Source organism: Calonectris borealis, chromosome 18 (assembly GCF_964195595.1).
Source record: "Calonectris borealis chromosome 18, bCalBor7.hap1.2, whole genome shotgun sequence".
Lineage (NCBI taxonomy): Eukaryota > Metazoa > Chordata > Aves > Procellariiformes > Procellariidae > Calonectris > Calonectris borealis.
Genome location: NC_134329.1, coordinates 3,843,448 through 3,863,246, shown reverse-complemented (window position 1 = coordinate 3,863,246; position 19,799 = coordinate 3,843,448). Strand labels below are relative to the sequence as shown.

Here is a 19,799-nt window from a genome sequence, read left to right as displayed (position 1 = left end):
GCTTATATAACTTCTGTAGATACCATGCAAGAAAGATATAAAAGGTCTAACTCATGGACAGGCCTCAGCAACACAACCAAGATTATCTGTCCATTAAGTGAGGACAGATAAGCGAGTGCTCTTAAAAAGAGAATCAAATCAGACTTTTGGTTCAGTATCACAGCAACACAATTTGAGGAGGAGGCTAATTACCCCTTTACTTAGCTCTACTCTGTCAATTACTGCAAAGAGCATTACCAAGGCACCAAGGGTACCAACTGGTCTCATGAAAGAAATTGTCCATTTAATGTCCGTTTTCCAAAGTCTGGACACAAATGTAGCTCACAAATCTATTTTTCTGGCTTTATTAGCATATTTCAATCGTTATTGTTTGCCTTTCTTCAACTTCTTGACCACCTATTACTGGAGAAAAGAAGGACACAGTTTACAACCTGGCACCGCCGATTAGGTCAATATTGTGGCATATCTCCATAGTTTTATTGCCAGATCACAGGAACTAAAGAAGCCCCTTTCCCTGCATTTAAGAAAGCCTATCCACTCCGCTGCTTCACTGGCACTATTTTGATTCACCTGTTAGTAATTCAGGTCACTGAATTTTATTATGAACTGCTTTCTCCTTTAAAAGGCCACCAATTTGTGTTCTATATCTGTTGGCATTTGGAAAGCTTTAAAGCCTTCACGCTAGTTGTCTGTATAAACCAGCACTGCTACCTTTATATCTTTTTTTCTAAGCAGTAGCGGACTGGATAAGAGAAATGACAGATGCCTATCTTGTTTTTACCTCCTGTTAATTCCATGGTTAGCTTTTCATTCTCAATCATCTTCTTTTTCTCTTCCAACTCTGCAATCAAATTTTCCTTAAGCTCAATTTTCTTATCTTCAAACTCCTTCGCTGCTGCCTTCTTTTCCTTGACGTAGTTTTTTTCCACCTGATCTGTCTAATGCAAACCAAAAGAACAAAAAGGTTAACTAAGGAACCAGTGACTCAAGTTAATGATATCACAATAGCTTCTTTCAACTGCTGTATTGATTAGCTTTTCAGTTCAAAACTGTAGCCAGTTCTAAAGATTATCAATATTCATAATCAACAGAAAACCATCTAAAAATGACTATGTAAGCAGTACTATATTGGCAAAAGAATTCATTATTTTTAAAAAACATTTTAATGTTGCATACCATATCAAGTCTCTAGCATAAAGCTCTTCAGATTTATAAACAGCACTACCATTTAATACCTTAAACAAGTTTTTAAACAAGCCAAATGTACAGCCAGCATACAGCAGCCCAAGAGCAAATATTTCTTTTAATTCTATTTTGATGACAAAGTCCAGAAGTTACTTGAAGTAATACCAACAGTAGGCTGTACTACATCAAGTGTAATAATGCTAGCTAGAGGAAGATAATTTCTTTAAGCCTTCTGGGAAAACAAGCACAAGTACTAGTTGATGAAACAGGAGGTTTAAATCTCTTCCATCTAGTTAATATATATTTTGATAAATTAAGAGTACTTACTTCCAGCTGGAGGAACAGTTCTGAAAGAGAAGACGGACTTAATTTATTATCTTCAAAGATGCACAAAATGACTTCCCTAACATTTTAAGTCATTGAATATCGCAGCCAAGAGGGGCAGTGAACTAAATAATGTATGTACTCATCCAAACTCTACTCTCACATTGCAGTTTTATGCTGAAAATATAGTAACTAGGAAAAAATTCCACAAAAATATATTGTTAATTGACGTTTTCTACAGATTGTCAAGCAGATTTGCAAAGCTTACACAGCAGTATTCCATACTATTCAGTTCAGCTACTATTCCCAGCAGCACTAAGCATAGAGTCCGTCTTTCTTCCAGTTTAGTTACAATCAATTAATACCAGATACAAACTTCCCAGATAGAAGCTTAAAATATGTATCTGAATGTATGGCTGGCAAAAATTCACAGTTTAAGCCATCTTCATGAATTTCAGCAATGACTGGTTCAGAAATAATTCTGCATGTGTTAGAAGATTCATCTACTCAACTCACACATGTCTCACTTCAGGCTGTTTATGCCTAGGAAAACAAGCAAGGAAATTGTTATGTATCACTGAAGGTTAAGTTCTAACACATGGCAATGATCAGTTCAAGTCAGACCTATGGATGAAGAGAATGGACTTCTGGGTGTGAAATAGTCCTACTACTGACGTTTGTGCAATTCCTAACAACTTGAAATTAAGCAGGATGGGACCCTTCTTGTGTTTCCTGGAGGACATAATGCCCAAAACAAAGTTTTTACTCAAGGTAGTGGCAAGAAAAGCCAACTAAGGCACCTGATCAGTCCTCAAGTCACCAGATGTCACCAGCATATTAAGCTTTGGCAATACTTGAAATAGCAAAAACTTCTGTAAAGATCACAGGCTTCAAATATGTTTCAGAGAAGACTGTAGTAGCAACACTGTACTACTGTGCCTTTTTTTTAAAAAATAATTTTAAAAAACAACAAAATAGAAACCAAAGATTATAACAGCCCAAATTGTTTTGTTTGCAAAAGGCTCTAGCAATTGAGTATGGAAGCAGTATTGTGGAGTTAATCAAATACAGGTCAATCTAAACTGTGAATTCTCAAACCCCAAAACCTCAACATGGGAAGGATAAACATAAAAGACCATTCCTCCTGTAGTACTAGGCAGTTGGATTTTTTTTATTATAAAATTGAAAGTTATCACCATCTGCCCTCCTGTGGAAGAAATATGTTGCTGCAGCACTAGTCTTTGCCAGCCAGAAATACAAGCATGCCATTAGTCTTATTTTATCAAAACAACCCAATATTACTAGAATGCAGCTCTAGTGTTCACGAAATTCATCTCAGAAGACAGATTCCTGCTAACTAGAAGCAGTTCAATTCACTTACATTCCTCAAGCAAATCCTTCACCATCCCAAGCACTTTATGAAAGATACACTTTATACTACTCAAAGGTTGGAGTTAGTCATCATACAACTGGCACTGCCTGTCATATTTCCCAGAGTAACGGCCCAGGCGTTACAGGATTCATCCAACTTTTCTAAAGGAAGAACAGCTACATTTCCTATTTCCACGTAATACCTTCTGTAAAAGGCCCTGCTTCAGTATCCAAGATAAGAACCTACTGGAAAGAGAACAAACAAGAAAGAGGGAGGGCAGGCAAACAGATCTGATTTCCAAGCCATTTCTCCGCAGTAACACAATAAAGGCTACCCAGAAGGGCTGAGAGCTAAGCACTTTAAAAATTAACTTGGGCCTTCGCTCCTGAAACAGAGCGCCAGAACACAAAGTACGGGCAGCCCATTCAGTGTCACAGCTATACAGAATAACAGTTTCAGCAGCAAACCCTCTGTATTAATTGTTCCAGGGCACAAAACAGATCTTTGGGAAAGCATGTAGTCCTAACTTTCCATTCCTGCAAACCAAAAGAAAAAACAGCGCGCCTGAAGGTTTCAGGTAAGTTGTGCAAAAGAACAAGCCGAAGTGGGAGACTGTAGGTTAGGCACGGTGCCAGATAAAAATGAAACAATTTTTTTACTTGCGCTTTTGCACACAAATTAAGACTAAAATTGTTTATTGGTTGCTTAGTAAACAGTCAGCAAACAATGCTGATGATGGAAAAAAAAATTTAAAAATCAAGATAGATCCCATCGTGCTTCATGCACTCTCAAAAAAACCTATGCTATACCCTCGGAAGCAGAAGAACCCTTTGCTCCAGCAAGTTCCTTTTCTTTAAAGGACAGAATTACCATTTTTTTTTCAGATGTTATAAAAAAACGTTAATTTAAGTTGTATGCAGCATCTTAGAAAGAAATTCAGCTTACCTGCATTTCGTATCCTTTCTTTGTACTGTTGGTCCAATTTTTTCATTCTTTTCTGATATTCCTGAAGAGTACCTAGTTGAAATAAATTGTGGATTCCCACTGGAACTTTATTTTTTCCAAGAATTAAATTTTCTCAAGGAGCCATACATCACTTGAAACACAAATACTAGTATCTGAAATCAAAAAACTACAGTTCTAGCTTCCTTATTTTGATAAGCACGTTCCCCGTTTTTTCAGAAAGCCGACTACTCCTTTTAAGAAATGCTTTAGGACACAGAGGTTTAACTACAAGTGTTTAGAGGGAAAAAGGATGGGAAGTAGCTGACATTTTTCACTAAGCAGCATGACTGAGAGCCACATTCAGTGAAGGACGCTGCTTACATCTTCCAAAACCCTCATCCTCCTATGACCTTTGAAAAGTGCTGAAAATTGTTTAGGAAGAAAAGCTATCCCCTTCAAAGCTTACCTTCCTGCAATTGTTGTAATTGCCTCTTCAGAGATGCCAGTTTGTCCTGATACATCCTGCAAAGATAGAGAGCATGCAACTTTACTTCGAAAAAAAAACATACATCATTTATTTCACCATCTGTTTAGGTAGGTTACAATGTACTTACATGGAGTTAAAAGCTTTTCAGAAGAACTTCAGGAAACAAACAAACAACAACTACAAGAATTTCATTATTCAAATGAAAGGTTATCATTCCATCTAAAAACCCTGCCATGTCATTGGTTTTACAATGCACCCAAACCCATTGTTTTGGGAACAGTTCAGGGTAAAATAGGGTGGTGGTTTTTTTTTTTTTAAAATGTCGGAATCTAAAATGACATTTAGATCTACAGACACCAGAAACTTTACAGTAGAATCATTCTGCCACTTTGTCAAGTCTTAATATTTGTGTATTAGTTCCCTACTTATAAAACAGAAGGCTTTTCCTCACGTAGATCTTGACATTATAAAAAACCCCAGAGTCTATTCCTGGTGCTGTTGCAAACTTGCGTTTCCTTTCTGACATATCTGTGGTTTAACAAGTGTTCCCGACCTGTATAAAACCATGTCTCTGTCAGTAAGCAAGAACACAAAATTCTGCAAATACACCTAAACATCAAGGGAAACTATTTCAATCTCCACAAAGCCCGTCTTCTTGGACAGGACTAGTATTCTATTGTTCAAGGGGTTTTAACAGGCATCTTGCTTTTTGCTTGGCTTATATAGAGTAGATGCTTTATTTTATTTGAAGGATCTGTCTGCAGCGGGCGTCATTTGCAGCAAAACCCAGCTGCTCCCAGAAACTCCTCGTACCTATTTCTTTGTTCAAAGCAATAGCAGTGCTTAGTTTCTTGAATACATATAGAACACAGAAAGTAACTGAGGAGAGAAGAAATACAAGTATATGGACTCATTAGCTATTGCATCGGGCTAGGCACTTAAAAACCCCAATCTTGGCCCAAAACATTGCAAAGTTTTATGCAAAAAAAACCCCAAATGAACAGAATTTTGATTAGAATGGGTTACTTACTGTTCTTTCATTTCTACAAAGTCCTCTTCCTCGTGTTTTGCCAGATCAGTTTCACTGGCATCCTCAGTGTCTAAATGAGGTAAAGAATGACTTGTTAAAACTAAAGTAGTATTAACAAAAACACAAAGTAGTAAATTATTTAAAAACAAAGAAATAAACAAACAAAAAATCCCCAAACCTTAGGCAATTTAACCTCAAATACACAACCCAATAGGCCTCTGGAGAGATCAATTCAGAAGTGAAATGAACAGTCTCATCTCTTTCCTGCAATTGCAAGTTAACCTGTATAAATCCTCTGGTAGTTTTGCCATGAAGTTTACATCAAGTCTAAACAACTTCAACTTCAGCTGCTCTGGTAAATTCTTCCCAATTTAAGACAACAGGTTGTATATTAATGCTCACATATACAAAGGTGAGAGAGAAACAGTCTAAAGACTCTGAAAAACGTTTCACAGACTTCTTCCTATAGTTTCACCCATGACATAATATACTGTATAGAACACAATGACTACAACAGCTGTAACTGATCCTGCATCTTGACCTGAAACACTCCAAAATGAAAATACCATGACTAGATGCTGTTAGGGTTGACCATAAAGGTCTCACTAAAGATAATGACGTTACTTGCCGTGATCTGAGCTTGACTTCTCAGCTATACGTTGCACAGAAGTACTTCAACACTTATACATAACAAAAACCAGCACTACCATAAAGATAGTCCCAGTTTTATGAATAGATAATATAAACCACAAACAAATTAAACCAGTATGGGACTGCTAGTTTTCTGCTATGCCTTTTCAGGCTTCTGTTCATAAGACATGGGTAGCCAAGAATTAATTACCTTTCCTCCCCAAGGAGAGGTCAGTGCCTCCAGGCAGGAGTTGTGGTAGGCAGGGTACGACTGTAAAGCTACATTCCCTATGTATGGACAGGGGCACCAGTCCCTTAAATCAAACCTTTCTCAGATTTTTCTTAAACTATGAACAAACACTTTAAGCTTACAGGTATTACGATAAAATTCAACACACCAAAAATAAAAAAAAAAAACTTTTAACTGAAGGAAAAATACTTAGATGTCTAGGTCACCATAAAGGACTTCCATACTCGGTTTACTTGTGTGCAGCCATGGAGAGCCCCATACTGACCAGTACGCTGCCAGCCTCTGCAAGGATCTACAGGTTTGGCTCTGGCACCTCATTCACGAACGTACCAGATGTGATGGAGGACTCTGGCTGACAGAGCAACCGGCACTATCAAAAGGTCATTCTTCACCTCCCTCGTATGCTATTTTATGGATCCTACACTCCAGAATATTCTGGGGTTTACTTCCATTTTTTCTTCTCCACTGCTTTCCTGGTCCTTCTGCAAAACCCCTCTTTCCTCTAAATCCTCCTGCACCCCCTTACTTCTGTCCACGCTTTCTTCTACCTTAGCTGCCTCCTTCCCCCTCGCCCCTTCACACCACGGAAACAGAACCAAGTTCCACACACCAGGTTTCTCCACTGCTTTTACCCTGTTGTCCCATACACTCAGTCCCACCTCCTCAGTGCTCTCCCCTTCTCTCACCGCCTCTTCTTCACCTGGGAAACCACTTCAGTTCTACCTCTCCATGGCTTCGCTTTTCTGCTCTTCCACAGGGAACCCCAGCAATCTAACAGGCCCTTGTTTCCTTCACGTCTTCTTGCTGCTCCAGACCACTTCTCCACCAAACCCGACCCAAGCCCTTCTTCCCCAAACACTCTCCTCCACCTCCCCAGCCCCCTGTCCGGAGCAGTCCCCTTCTTCGTCCCCCCATCCCGGTGAGACCCCTCCCCGCCGTGAGCCCCAGGCTTTCCCCCCGCCCCGCGCTCTCCCAGGGTACCACAGCCCCCCCAGCTCCTCGCCACCCCGCTCCGGCCCAGCCCGCCACGCTACCAACCCTCATCCGAGTCGCGGGCCCGAGCGCTCCGCTCGCCGTCCTCCTCCTCGGCGCTCTCCAGCTCCTCCTCCTCGTAGTACTCGGGGCCGGGGGGCATGGCACTGGCGGGCGCCCCAGGCGGCGCGGGGGCCGGCGGCGTGGCAGACACCAGCCCGGCCGCGCTCATAGCGACGGGACGCAGCCGCCGCCGCGGGCCCGCGCCTCCGTCCGGCGCTCGGCAACGGCGCCAGGACCCGCGCCGCCACTTCCGCTTCCGGGCGGCTGCCCCACGCCGGAGCGCCGCGCCGGCGAACGCGGCGGGCGCCTAAAGGGGGGCCTTGGGGGCGGAGACTCGCGGAGGGCCGCGGGTTCGAGTCCCGGCCCCGCCGGCAAGGCTTAAACCGCGCCTTGGGCTGCGGGCTTTCCCTGCCAGGCTTTACTCCTCCAGCGGACACAAGAGCTTTGCCTGGACCTCCAGAGACCCCTAGTCTCGCTCTTTGCCACCAGGATGACCCCATCTGCCACAAGACGCCTGCATGGCAGGGACAGCCACGCAGCACAGGAGCAGGACCTCGCGGTGGTGGGAACGGGCTTGTAACGCTGGTGCTACTCTTTCCAATTTTTTTTTTTTAATACAGAAATTACTTCCTCTGAGCTCTCAACAAAGCACCACCATGGCACTGCGATCTCGCATTCACCCAGGTGGAGCAGTTGCTCCGTGCCTGTAAATGGCAGCTGTCACAGAACAGGCGCCCACAGCCACCACGAATGTCTCGCATCTGCCGGGTGCAGGTTATCCTCCCGGCTAGACACTGCCGCAAAACTAACCACCAAGATCCAGATCCCGCAGTGAGATTCACATGCAGGAACCATTAAATACAGGATCCCACTCCATATGAAAATGCCTGCCATTGGTATTTCAGGATAAGCATCTCATTTAGCCCTTTTCTGCAATTATACGTCACCTGGGAAGAACTAATTAGTCTCATTGCCTCCAGCAGAGCCATACTAAACGCTTACCTTAACAGTTGTGAGGTGCATTCCTCAAATGCACAACTTATTGACTCACTGAGATACCATAAACACCTCACTAAGAGAAAGGAAACAGAGTAGGTTTTATCTGAAGGAGGACTGAACTCAGAAACACCACGGCGCTTTTTCAAACTCGCTGAACCGGGCGCTCAGCAGCCGAGAGGAGCACCAGGTCACACTCTTTATTCCGAAAAGAATTGTAATAACGTAGCGTATGCACTTCGCTTTCCTGTAGCTCACCCCAAAGATCTGTTTGCCCTGACTGACAATTTTTAACTCGGAACACCCGTGCAAAGTATGCAAACACCTTTTTACATAAGTAAATATTATCTTTTACAGGAGATGAGGCTGAGACACAGCTAAGAGCACTACAGAGAGCAGTTCCCAGAGCTCAGTGTCCCATTTGAGGGCATTTGGCTTGGCACATGGGAGACATAACGCCAGAGCTGCTCGCCACCTCTCTGTTGCCAAATAATGCCGGGTGCCAGGGGTTATCAGCGCCTCGGAAAGCAATCCTTTACCCCTCTCCTCACCCAGGGCAGCGGTAGCTGGCAGGGCTGCCTGCGGCCACAGGGCGAACAGGAAAGGGTGCGGTGGCGGCGGTGGCTGCCGCCACATGGCACAAGCTGACTGGGTGCCCACGCTGCGCCCAGCGCCCATGGGTTTGTCCTCTCCCCGCAGACTTGCACCTGGCTTGAATCGTTCAAGTAACTTTCCCAAAGTCATACAGTCGCAGAGTTAGAAATAGAGATGGGGCTGGCTAAAGCCCTTTCTCAGAACTAACTAGAGCCCCCCTAAAGCTTTATAAACGCTATTTTCCCCCTTTCTTCCCCATTTCCTGCCTGCGTTTCTTCCACCTGTCCACGTGTTTAGCCCACCAGCTCCCCCGCAAGCCTGGTTCGTACTGCTGGGGATAGCACACTAGTTGCAAGTGTGTCTGAGCCAAGGCTGCCCTTCCACAGTTAATTTACCCTGCGTTTCGCTGCCTCAGTGCTCTTTGTCTGAAGCCGATTTATTCCGGAGCAGCCCGTCCCTCACACATGACACAAAGGGCAGGTGCCTTTACTAACATGAGGGCACACAAGAACCTTTGAACAGAAGGAGCTGTGTGCAGCCAATGAGTAACAAACTGCATACAGCTGCTGATGCAAAATTTTTTAGCTCATTCTGTGGTCAAAACTGGAATCTCACTTACTGCTGCTCCCTCCGTACTAATTCCTCATGTTTAATATTAGCCTTCTGGAGACACCCTCTACTGTCATCTCTCAGGCATTCAGTGGGAACCCAAGGGAGGAGGTTCAGCTTTAAGGAATGCCATTTTTCCCTTACAAACGCAGAAACTTAACTGTCTACGCCCCAAAGAGCTATCAGGGAAAGTTTAAACTTCTCTGTCGAGCTATTGTTCTTGGCTCATGTTTTCATCAAAGCTGTTTTTCTCATCACAACTCATTTATTGTTTTATAAACATTCACTCAGTTTGAAGAAAGATTTCTGCCTCCTGCTTTGTCAGCATCAGCTATTCAGAGAGTAGCTGACGCAGAAGTCACGCTCACTATGTTTTTCTTTCCATTTGTAAGAAACAGAGAAAAAAATGTTACGAAGCTCAGCTTATAAACAGAGATCATGGCAACTTATTTATTGTATGAATTAGATGACTGCTATGAGAAAACCTATAATATAGTACCTTGGCCTTTGAAGAACAGAATGCATACCAACACCCTTAGCCTGGAACACATGGCTTTCAAGTTTCTGTACCTTTAGTTTCAAAGAGCTGTATGATGACGGCCCTAGAAGAAAGGCCAGGAGGAGAATAGCTGTCAGAAACAAGTTAGTAGAATGAGGTTGCATGAGGTACTGGTGGAAGATAAAGCTCTGGTCCTTCAATTTTGTTTAGCAAAAAAGTAATTAAAAAAAAATAATCAAAGAATAAGCCACTGTGAGCCTCTACAGCGACAAAGGAGAGTGTTTGCGTGTAGATTCAGAGGCTGTAGGGAACCGTGAGCCTCTACAGCGACAAAGGAGAGTGTTTGCGTGTAGATTCAGAGGCTGTAGGGAACCATAAAGTGTGGCAGAACGAGCATTAAATCACCTTACCCTGTCCCTGTTCTGAGCGCTTCCTAATCCAGACCTCTTAACCACTGCTAAAGCTCCTTCTTCTCCTTTGAGGCCTTTCCTCCTTAAGTCACACCACTGTTAAGCCAGAGCTTCTCTTTTTTTGGGTTACTAGGAACCTCTTCCTGCTGTCACCTGCCACAGGACACACAGTCGTTGTCAAGACTCCCCCAACCCTGACAGCAGGTACTTAAAGACTCAGAGCTGTCTTTTTACTGGGCCCCAACACCCCACACAGACCCCTGAGCCCGCTATGAACCCCGACACCCCCCCACACACCCTTGAGCCCGCTATGGGCCCCGACACCCCCCCACACACCCCTGAGCCCGCTATGGGCCCCGACACCCCCCACATCCCTGAGCCTGCTATGGACCCCGACACCCCCCCACACACCCCTGAGCCCGCTATGGGCCCCGACACCCCCCCACACACCCCTGAGCCCGCTATGGGCCCCGACACCCCCCCACACCCCTGAGCACGCTATGGGCCCCGACACCCCCCACATCCCTGAGCCCGCTATGGACCCCGACACCCCCCCACACCCCTGAGCACGCTATGGACCCCGACACCCCCCCACACCCCTGAGCACGCTATGGGCCCCGACACCCCCCACATCCCTGAGCCCGCTATGGACCCCGACACCCCCCCACACCCCTGAGCCCGCTATGGACCCCGACACCCCCCCACACCCCTGAGCACGCTATGGGCCCCGACACCCCCCACATCCCTGAGCCCGCTATGGACCCCGACACCCCCCCACACCCCTGAGCACGCTATGGACCCCGACACCCCCACACACCCCTGAGCACGCTATGGACCCCGACACCCCCACACACCCCTGAGCACGCTATGGGCCCCGACACCCCTCCGCACACCCCTGAGCCTGCTGTGGGTCCCGACACCCCCACACACCCCTGAGCACGCTATGGGCCCCGACACCCCCACACACCCCTGAGCACGCTATGGGCCCCGACACCGCCCACCCCAGGCCCTGAGGAGCCCCCCGCCCCGGTTCTAGGCGCGGCCCCGCCCCAGCCGTTAACGGCGGCCGCCGGCCCAGGACGCCCCGGAGCCTCCGCTCCCGGCGGGACCGCGCAGGCGGCTGAATCGAGCGCCGACGCGGCAGGGGGTGCGATCGATGAGGCGGCGCCGCTCCGCTGCCTGGCCTGAGCCGCCGGCCTGGGTAGCCGAGCGCCGATGCCTACACCCTTCCTCCCTCCCTCCCACCCTCCCGCCCGCGGCGGGCAGGCCGTAGAGCCGATCGCCGAGCGGCCGCGCGATTGGCCGCGCCTGGCAGGGGGAGCCGCACCTCGGGCGGCGGCGGGGCCGTGGCAGGAAGCGGCGGGGACGGGGACGGGCCGGCGGACACCCTCCTTCCCTCCTCCCGCCTCCCTCCCGGGCGCCGCGGACGTGGCCCGCTGCCGCCGGCCGGCACCAGGTGAGGTGCGGGGGTGGGAGCCGCGGCCGTGAGGCGAGGCGGCCGCGGGCACCGGCTGAGGGGGCGCGCGCGGCGGCTTCGCCTCTGACAGTCGGGTCCCGCCGGGGCGGGGAGCGGGGGGGCCGGTGGCGTTGGCAGCGGTTTTGGGGCTAAAAAAAGCACTTTCTCGCTGCCCCGGCTGCGCGGGGCGCTCGCTGCCGGGCCGGGGAGTGCGCGGTGTCCCGGGGACGCCTCACGGCGAAGCTCCTCAGGGGCGCGCCCGCGGCGGGGCCCGCCCGCTCAGCCGGAGCTGCTGGGGGGCCGGGGTAGCTGCCTCCGGGCTTCGAGTGAGGGGGTCTTGAGGGGTGTGCGAGCCCCCCGGCCAGCTGCGCTCTTCCTGCGGCGGCTGCGGTGCGGGGAGTGCCCCGGGGCGGGGGGGCAGCTTCCCAGCAGCTCGTACTGGTTTTTGTGGGACTCCTGACGTGCCGCTCCTTGCGTGGTGAGCTGTCCTGAGTGTGCCTGCCGTGGTCGAGGAGCTCTGCGGGAAGTTAGAGTTACAGGGCAGCAGCTGCGGCGCATGACAGTGATCGGTGCGGGGGGGGAAGCCTCGGAGGGAGAGCGGACCTGAGGAGAGGAGGGAAAGCGACTGCGTTTCCTTCACCTGCAAGCTAGGGACACTGTCACAGCCCGGATGAATGGCGTTTGTCCATTAAGATTACCCCTCAGCTCTCTTTGTGAGCAAGTGATTTGAACGGCATTAGTATTGGCCAAGTGAAAAGGGAAGCTTGGTTACTGTCAGCTTGCTTTAAACTGGGTTGGAAGTAATTACGTAGGTCTGGTCTTAGCAGATGTATCTGTCCTTTTAATGACATCAAGAATTGATTTAATGTAGGTGCTGAATGTCACCTAGCAGTACTCATATTTCGGGGGAAGGAGAAAGAAGGAGGACACTAGGCAAGTACTAAGCCCTTAGAATTTTGTTTTACATATATCTCCTCGTGTCTTTCCCCCCTCCCCCCCCAGGAACATAAGCGGAATTAATTCCCTAATCCTATAACTGTGATACTTCTAAAACTTAGCAGCCGCTGAGTAGCCCTGGTAGCATCCAGGTTTTCCCTGGTCACTTACTCAGCCTGGGCAGAACTGAGCAGCTCGGTGCCGGATTTGCTGTCCGCAGCCAGGGTGTTCTCCTCAGGGTTGTGCTCCAGCGGTTGAACGCTGATCCCGTGGGTGTGTGGGGCGCTCGGGCTCAGCACACAGTCTAGTGGCAGCTGCCATGTTTGTTTAAAAACAGCAGAACAGGTGGTGCTGGTATGGCCTCCCTGCTGCGCAGGGGCCTCGCAGGAGGAGTTACCCAGGCTGCGGGAGAGCTGCGCTCCGTTCCACTCTCTGTCCAAGAGGATTTCAAATTGCATTGCCCACCTTACAGGATAGTGATATAAGTAAGAGGATGAAAGCGGTTCAGGGTTATGGATCGATGGGGGACGCTCCTGACCTCTCCAGTGGAAGCTGTTCCGCAGTGCACGATGAGATTAGAAGTTAACTGGGTAAGAGCGCAGCAGGGGTATGACACTGTTGACTGCAGTTTATGGTGCTCATGTTTGGGTGAGGATAAGTGGGCTCCAATCTGTTCTCCAAGGTCTGCTTACATATTTTCAACAAATGTTTAGAATGCTACAATGGTTAGAGCGATGTAGCTTATTTTACTAGTGTCATTAGTTTAATGTATCTTGTACTGGATTTGTTAGAGTACACGTGTTGGTATTTCTACATTGATAATGGATTGTTGGTGGAGATACACCACCAAATAATACACCATGCTTGCTCCTCTCTGTCTATGTCTTTAAAACTGTCTTACTTCTGGTAGCTAGCTAATTCTGAGTTCTCGACGAGTAACGTAACAATATAGGGAGTATTTTAAATGTAAATACCTGTTCACAAACTCTCTTCCAACATTGGAATGAACACAAGTATCTGACAACTTAATTCTTTTATGCACTCACAGGGAGGCTGCAAACTGTTCATATCTGCATTGTTTTTTAGGTTTTGTCAAATCAAGATTTCTTATTTACCCAATAACTCATCATATAACTTCCTCTAGCATCTGAGTTGAGGAAAACTTGAGCTAGGTTGTTTCCATCTTCCCTTCCCAATATGAGGGTTTTCAGATTGCAGACTAATTCTTCTGTTTATTTACTACTTTCAGTGATTCTCTGTATATACTTCCCTTTCACTTTACCTTCATTAATTATCATTTAAAAAGCATCCTTGCAGGTCAGAACTTTTAAAGATGAGATATTTCTACTTGTGTGCACTCTAAATATGGATCTTGTATCAACTGGCTTTTGCTGCTAAATTTATTGTTCATAAAGTCTTGCGGGATGGGGTGGTCGTCTAACAGAGCTGGGCTCTGTCCCTGCTAACCGATCAGCTGTCTGGCCTGTAAGAGAGAACGCGGTTTGTGTGTAGCTGGCCTGGGGTTCGCCGGGCTGGCAGGGCTGTTTGGGAAGCCCTGTGGTGGAGGAGCAGAGGGGTAGCACTGTCAGGAAAGTTGGCTGCACAAAGGGTGGGCTCAGCGAGTTCGGACCAGGAACACGACTAGTTGTTTTCTCTGTTTACAGGTTTTTGTTCCAGGTTGTTCTGCAGCCTCGTGAAATGCAGCAACATTCGGGTTATGGGAAATGGCAGGGGAGGAGATGTTCATGAAACCCTTTCAATTTTATTTATTTGTTGATTTTACAGGAAAAAACCCTTAGTGTCCAAGGTTAATGTTTTTAAATAGAAAACAGACATTTTGTTTTAAGACAGAGTTCAGATTCTTTTAACAGAACTTTTCTATGGTTCACTGCTATGTTCACAGCATTTACAGCAAACTGAGTTTGAATAAAAGTGCAATTTTGGTATCAAAGATATTAAAGAAGTAGATTTTTATAGAATTATATTTTGTCACATGCTCAGCTTTTTTAATAGATGTGCTTTTACACAACAGGAAAAAAAAGTAGTAAACCCAAAAGAGTGTTTTATTTTATGCTTATTATTTTCAAACTACTTCCTTATTTGAAGGCCATTGATTAAACCAAAATGATTTGATTGCCTTTGGCTTAGTGCTGTGTAATGAACATTATGCAATTGCACTGCGCCTGCTTGTTCATTAGTTCTTTCAAGGGTAAGCGAGTTTTCCTGACACTGTCTTGTTATTGCTCTCTGAAATCACTGTGGTAGGTTGCTTTTAGTTTATTGATTGAAACATATTTTAGAAAGTATTGAACTGATAAATCTAGAGTTCCTTAGATATTTTGGGTAAAAAGAAGGAAATCTCTCTTCCTGTCTTCACATAGGTAGCACACGTTCTGATTTTTCATTTTGATCTGCTGGCTGTATTACAGCACATGAAGCGCGATCGTATAGTGTACACCACTTAAAATCATCATTGCTATTGCATGCCAGGAACTGTAATCTATGTGAACCTCAGTTCCTAATTAATGAGGAGGAAAGTTATAATAGAAATTAAAGTACATTAATTGGGTGTGGTCATCCATCTCCTGAGCTACTGAAGGATGTTGGAAATCTGAGTGCCCTCCTAGTTATTTATGGCACTGTGGCAGCTTCTGTTCAATCTTTATAAAGTCCCACTTCATAGCATTACAGAGCAATGCTTCTAACGTGACATGTTGTCCTTATTCTGTTGAACTATATCAAGCGTATTTAATTTATACTTCCTGTTGAAAATATGAAAATATATATTTGTAAAGATCAGTAGGTTTTGCTCTCAGATTGAAGAAACCTGGACTACTGCTAGTATTTTATTTTTTGAAAGAAGTTGTTGAAGTGAATTCAAAGATATTTTTGAAATTAAGTTGTTTAGGTGGCTTGGGTAAGCCTTTTCTTATTGAGGATGGCAAAGAATGCATTTGATTTGAGCAGTTTGGAAGTTTTCTTGTTTATATACTCATCCTTGTGTTTGTGTCGTCTTACTGGACTTTCCCTTTGTGTAAGAAATTGTTAGCTTAATTTGTAAGGGCAGGGAAATTTCAAATTTAATATAGGCAGCTTACAAAACAAGTTTGTCTGAGTTGTTAATGAAGTAAGCACTTATGGCCTTGAACAGGTAATAGCTTGATGTTGATGTAATTACTGTTTTTTCCCCACCCTGAATATTAAGTCAAAATGGACTCTGGTTTATTTCGAATTTAATGAAACCAATCGTTATGTGGGAACGCGCAGTTGCATGCTTTGCTACTTAGCTACAGAAGACTTTCAAATAAGGACATTCTCACAGTTTGTTTGGCGTATTAATTTCAGTCTGTCCTTCTGAATAGTAGTATAATTAGGCATAGTTGGATCATAGGGGTTAATTGGGCAAAGCTAGAGAATATAGCTCATTCAGATAAACTAATCTTCATCAGGTTGCCTTTAAAGTTTTGGGCTAGTGAATTCCCCCCATTTGCACCCCTTTTTGCTGTCACTCTGTTAATTATGTTACTGGGTTACCTGAGAGACCAAGTAATTCCTCAAAAGAAGGGCAAATGGTGACCTCGGTGTGCCATGTTTTCAGGCCTTCATGCCTTTGCTTTGGTACAAGCCGCTTTTACGCTGCAGATTGTACTGTCTTTGGGAAGAGGGAAAGCTGTTTGTACTTAATCTAAGAAATTGTCACTTTAAGAGTGGAGATGTTAACCCCGAAGTCCTGGATAAACTCCCATCTGGGAAACTATACACTGCCTACTGAATTTCCCTGTAGCCTAAAATGCATACATGGGTTTGTTTTGGTTTTGTTTTGGTTTTTTTACTTTTCTCACAAACTAGTCTTCAGAATTGCTCTGATGCAGAACGTGGCAGATCCCACGTTCCAGAGTAACTGCTTTTCAGCACTGAGAGGAATGAATCTTGTATGTAGTGTACGTATTTTCACATACGTTAAGCAGTTTAGGATGAAAGGTGTTATGACTACCAATACTATCATCATTTTATGAGCAGGATGTCTTTATTAGGTTGGAATTGATGAATGTGTGCCAAATTTTGTGCGTAGTGAGTCTGCTTCTGGAGAGATGCAAATAGTGTGCTCACTTCCTACATTAAAACTCTTCTTTTCCTTAATTTTAAATAAGTCATCTGCGATTCTGTTGCACAGAATCTGGCATAAAATTGAGCAGATTTATTTAGGGTTGCCCTTGAACGTTGTGAGTGTTTAAGCCAGATTTGCAAGAATATAGTCACTGATGATTCATGTTGAGATGATGTTTTTCTTCCTTGTAATGGAACATATGGGAGTACCTAGCATATGGTACCACTGAAAATTGTTAAACGCAGAGCTCTGATTTATTACACAGCAAAAAGAGTTTGGATTTTTAGCCTAACACTGAACAGAAAGCTTTGTAAACAGCTCTGGCTGCTGGTTCGCATTGGATGCACTACTGTGCTGTAGTGGTAAATTTTCAAAGAATTCCTTTAAATGAAAACAGCATTCTTCCAAAAGTTGTGTATGTGCCCGTTGCACGGGAGTGAATATATGAACTCACTGCATGTTTCGTTAAAGGAGATGGGATTGTTGGTTTTTTTTTTAAAGACTGAAACAGCTTTGAATGTATTGCCTCAGCAACTCTGCATTTTAGCCATCCAGAAGGATGTTTATTTTCTTATGGTTCAGTCTCTTTCTGTGGGATGACAACTTAAAAACTGAAATCCTGTCTGTCTTATATGGGAAGTAGAGGTATTAAGAATGTGTAAATATATAGTTTTCTTCCAATCTTACTAGCCAAAACATTTTCCTTCTGTGTTTTGGGTTTTTTTTTGTCTTTACATGACTTCTGGAGGGTTTTTTTGGTGAGGCTTCCTCTTTTTTTTGAGGAAGAAAATGTACACCTTGATCCTTCCAGTGCACAAGGGAAGTGTACTAAAATGCAGTTACAGAGAACATAAATTCCAGCCGTGTGTTTTCTTGTACTCTCCTGTGTTTCTTAACTCTTCATCTTTTAGATGATTATAATCTCTTCAGAGCAGGCATCACTTCTACTGTGGCTTTGTAGGTCTTACTACAGCGTAACTGAAGCTCACAGGTGCTATACTAATGTAGATAATAAATAGTTGCTCATAGGAGTACATTGATTAAGCTTTTTCAAAAATGATTTAACCAATAAGCAGGAACCTTCATTTAAACCTTAGAATGGTGTTTGTCTTTTTCTTCTAATGAAAAACTTGACTGTAATTTATTTGTAAACATTAAAGTACTGGTTAAAACAGACTTTATGCCAGATTTGGTACTGCTTTTGTTAGGCCAAAGATACATAATATCTGTAAGAAAGAATATATATGCTCTCTCAAATTTGTCAATTTTTTGCATAAAAATCAGATGAGTCTTATTTGCTTCTTAGTTGGTCTATGACAATCTGCCTTTCAGTTCAGGGTTTCTTGTGTGTTTCCTTCTGCTTATTTTGACTGGTTCAGATAAAGTTTAAGTATGCTGTATCCTTAAGGAAAAAAAAAAGATTTGACATCATTAAAAACTGATGTTATTTAATAAAAGGAAGTAGTGTCTATCGTTGAGGGAATTAACTAATGACCTCTTGTTGCCATCGCCTTCAGGATCTTAGATCCTCCCTTCGCTTGCCTCATTCTTAGTCATAGATTGGAAAAGGAAAACAGGCTTTTTCCCCCCCTCCCATCTCTTAAGCAGTTTCTCAACTTCAGATGAACTGATCGTTGACCTAAACCATGTGAATAAACTGAAGTCAAGCAAATAACTCCCTTTCCACTTGCAGAACGTACTGCTGTTAGTAAAACTTACATAGCTTGTCAATTAACTCTAGTTCCCAGTTTTTAACCTGTACGTAGAATATTTTTTAAAAAGTATTAGCCTGAAATGAATTTTAATTTATAACATTTTTAATCTTAACATTGGTTGTCGTTTCAGTTTTAACTCTAAGCTTCTTTCAAAAGAGGGGAAAAACATTTCTTATCTGTAAAGTATGCGAGTGGCAGAGCAGATAAGATAATTGAGACCTAAATGAGCTGGGATGGAAACAGTCTCTCTTAAGAGTCAGGTCTCATCCGCTTTGCCACAGTCAGGCGGTGCTTTAATGCATACTAATGCAATGAGTTTTGTCATTCTGTGGAGAATGCAGTGAATTTTGACTCTGCTGCTGCTCTTGCATTAAGAGACGTGAGCCTTTAGCTGAAGTGTTAGAGGCTCATGTTTTCATAGTCAGGAGTCTTACGTTCGGTTGGGAAGCAGACAGCCAAAAATAGGAGGGTTTTATGGCTCTCCTGCCTGTAACCACATTTTGCTCCTAAAGTGAGGAATAGAAATAAAAAACGTTCCAACTTGTTGTTCCACTCAGGCAGTTGTTTCTCAAAATTGTTTGTGTACGTTTCTGCGTGGTGTCTTTTCTCTGTGGAGGATCCCCACTAGAAGATAACAAGCTTTCCATTTTCAGTTCTTCCCATAAGGAAAAGCTCCTGTTGTGGTTGTAAAGGTTGTGTTCAGCACTTGATGGCCCAGGTGGGCAGGAGGTAGTAACGCAGGTATCTAAAACCAGAATAAATGAGTAATTACTGGAATTACTTTTTTGCTACACAAAGTTTTATTTTTATTTTGTTTACTTTAACTCTGCTTTTGCAATTTTCAACTTTGTGTTTTAGGGTTGCTTTACCAGAAAGTACGTAGTTTCAAATGAAGTTATACTCTTACAGAAGCAGACATTAGAGGATTTTTGGTACAAAATCAGTATTGGGCTTAGTATTTTGCTGCAGGAAATGTAGTCACCATATGAATATGACATATATCAAACTATACCTAACTTATGCATTTGAGAGCTGCAGAAATTGCAAGCAAATGTGTGATATACAATAGGAGCAGTTCAAATTCTAAAGGCTGACTGAATATTCACAAGTGCTCCAAATTTCAGGTGTGTTGGGGACCTTTCCTACATTTCAGGTTTCCAGCTGTATGTTATAGTAAGCTTTCTGCCAATCTGACAATGATAGTTTAGTGCCTTAGAA

At 44.5% G+C, this 19,799-nt stretch overlaps 2 protein-coding genes across 9 annotated transcripts in view; one reads left to right on the top strand and one right to left on the bottom strand.

Moving 5' to 3' along the window:
* Positions 1 to 10,612, bottom strand: part of SUDS3 (SIN3A corepressor complex component SDS3) — a 40,878-nt gene extending 30,266 nt beyond the window's left edge. For 2 of the 7 annotated variants that reach the window (XR_012676390.1, XR_012676389.1), the window contains exons 1-6: positions 7,262 to 10,250; positions 5,344 to 5,413; positions 4,293 to 4,348; positions 3,827 to 3,898; positions 1,513 to 1,532; positions 782 to 938 (exon numbers count right to left, since the gene is read on the bottom strand). Coding sequence is in view for 4 of the 7 variants with exons in the window: in XM_075167288.1 (XP_075023389.1) it covers positions 782 to 938; positions 1,513 to 1,532; positions 3,827 to 3,898; positions 4,293 to 4,348; positions 5,344 to 5,413; positions 7,262 to 7,427 (541 nt within the window). In the remaining 3 variants the exon portion in view is untranslated. Of the gene's footprint in view, positions 1 to 781; positions 939 to 1,512; positions 1,533 to 3,826; positions 3,899 to 4,292; positions 4,349 to 5,343; positions 5,414 to 7,261 lie in introns of all 7 variants that reach the window. The other 5 variants (XM_075167289.1, XM_075167290.1, XM_075167288.1 and 2 more) reach the window with 4 other exon arrangements.
* Positions 10,613 to 11,655: 1,043 nt separating this feature from the next.
* TAOK3 (TAO kinase 3) overlaps positions 11,656 to 19,799 on the top strand; it is a 93,958-nt gene continuing 85,814 nt past the window's right edge. The window contains exon 1 of one of the 2 annotated variants that reach the window (XM_075167262.1): positions 11,656 to 11,822. The gene's annotated coding sequence lies outside the window, so the exon portion shown is untranslated. Of the gene's footprint in view, positions 11,823 to 12,093; positions 12,301 to 19,799 lie in introns of those variants that run through there. The other variant, XM_075167263.1, reaches the window with a different exon arrangement.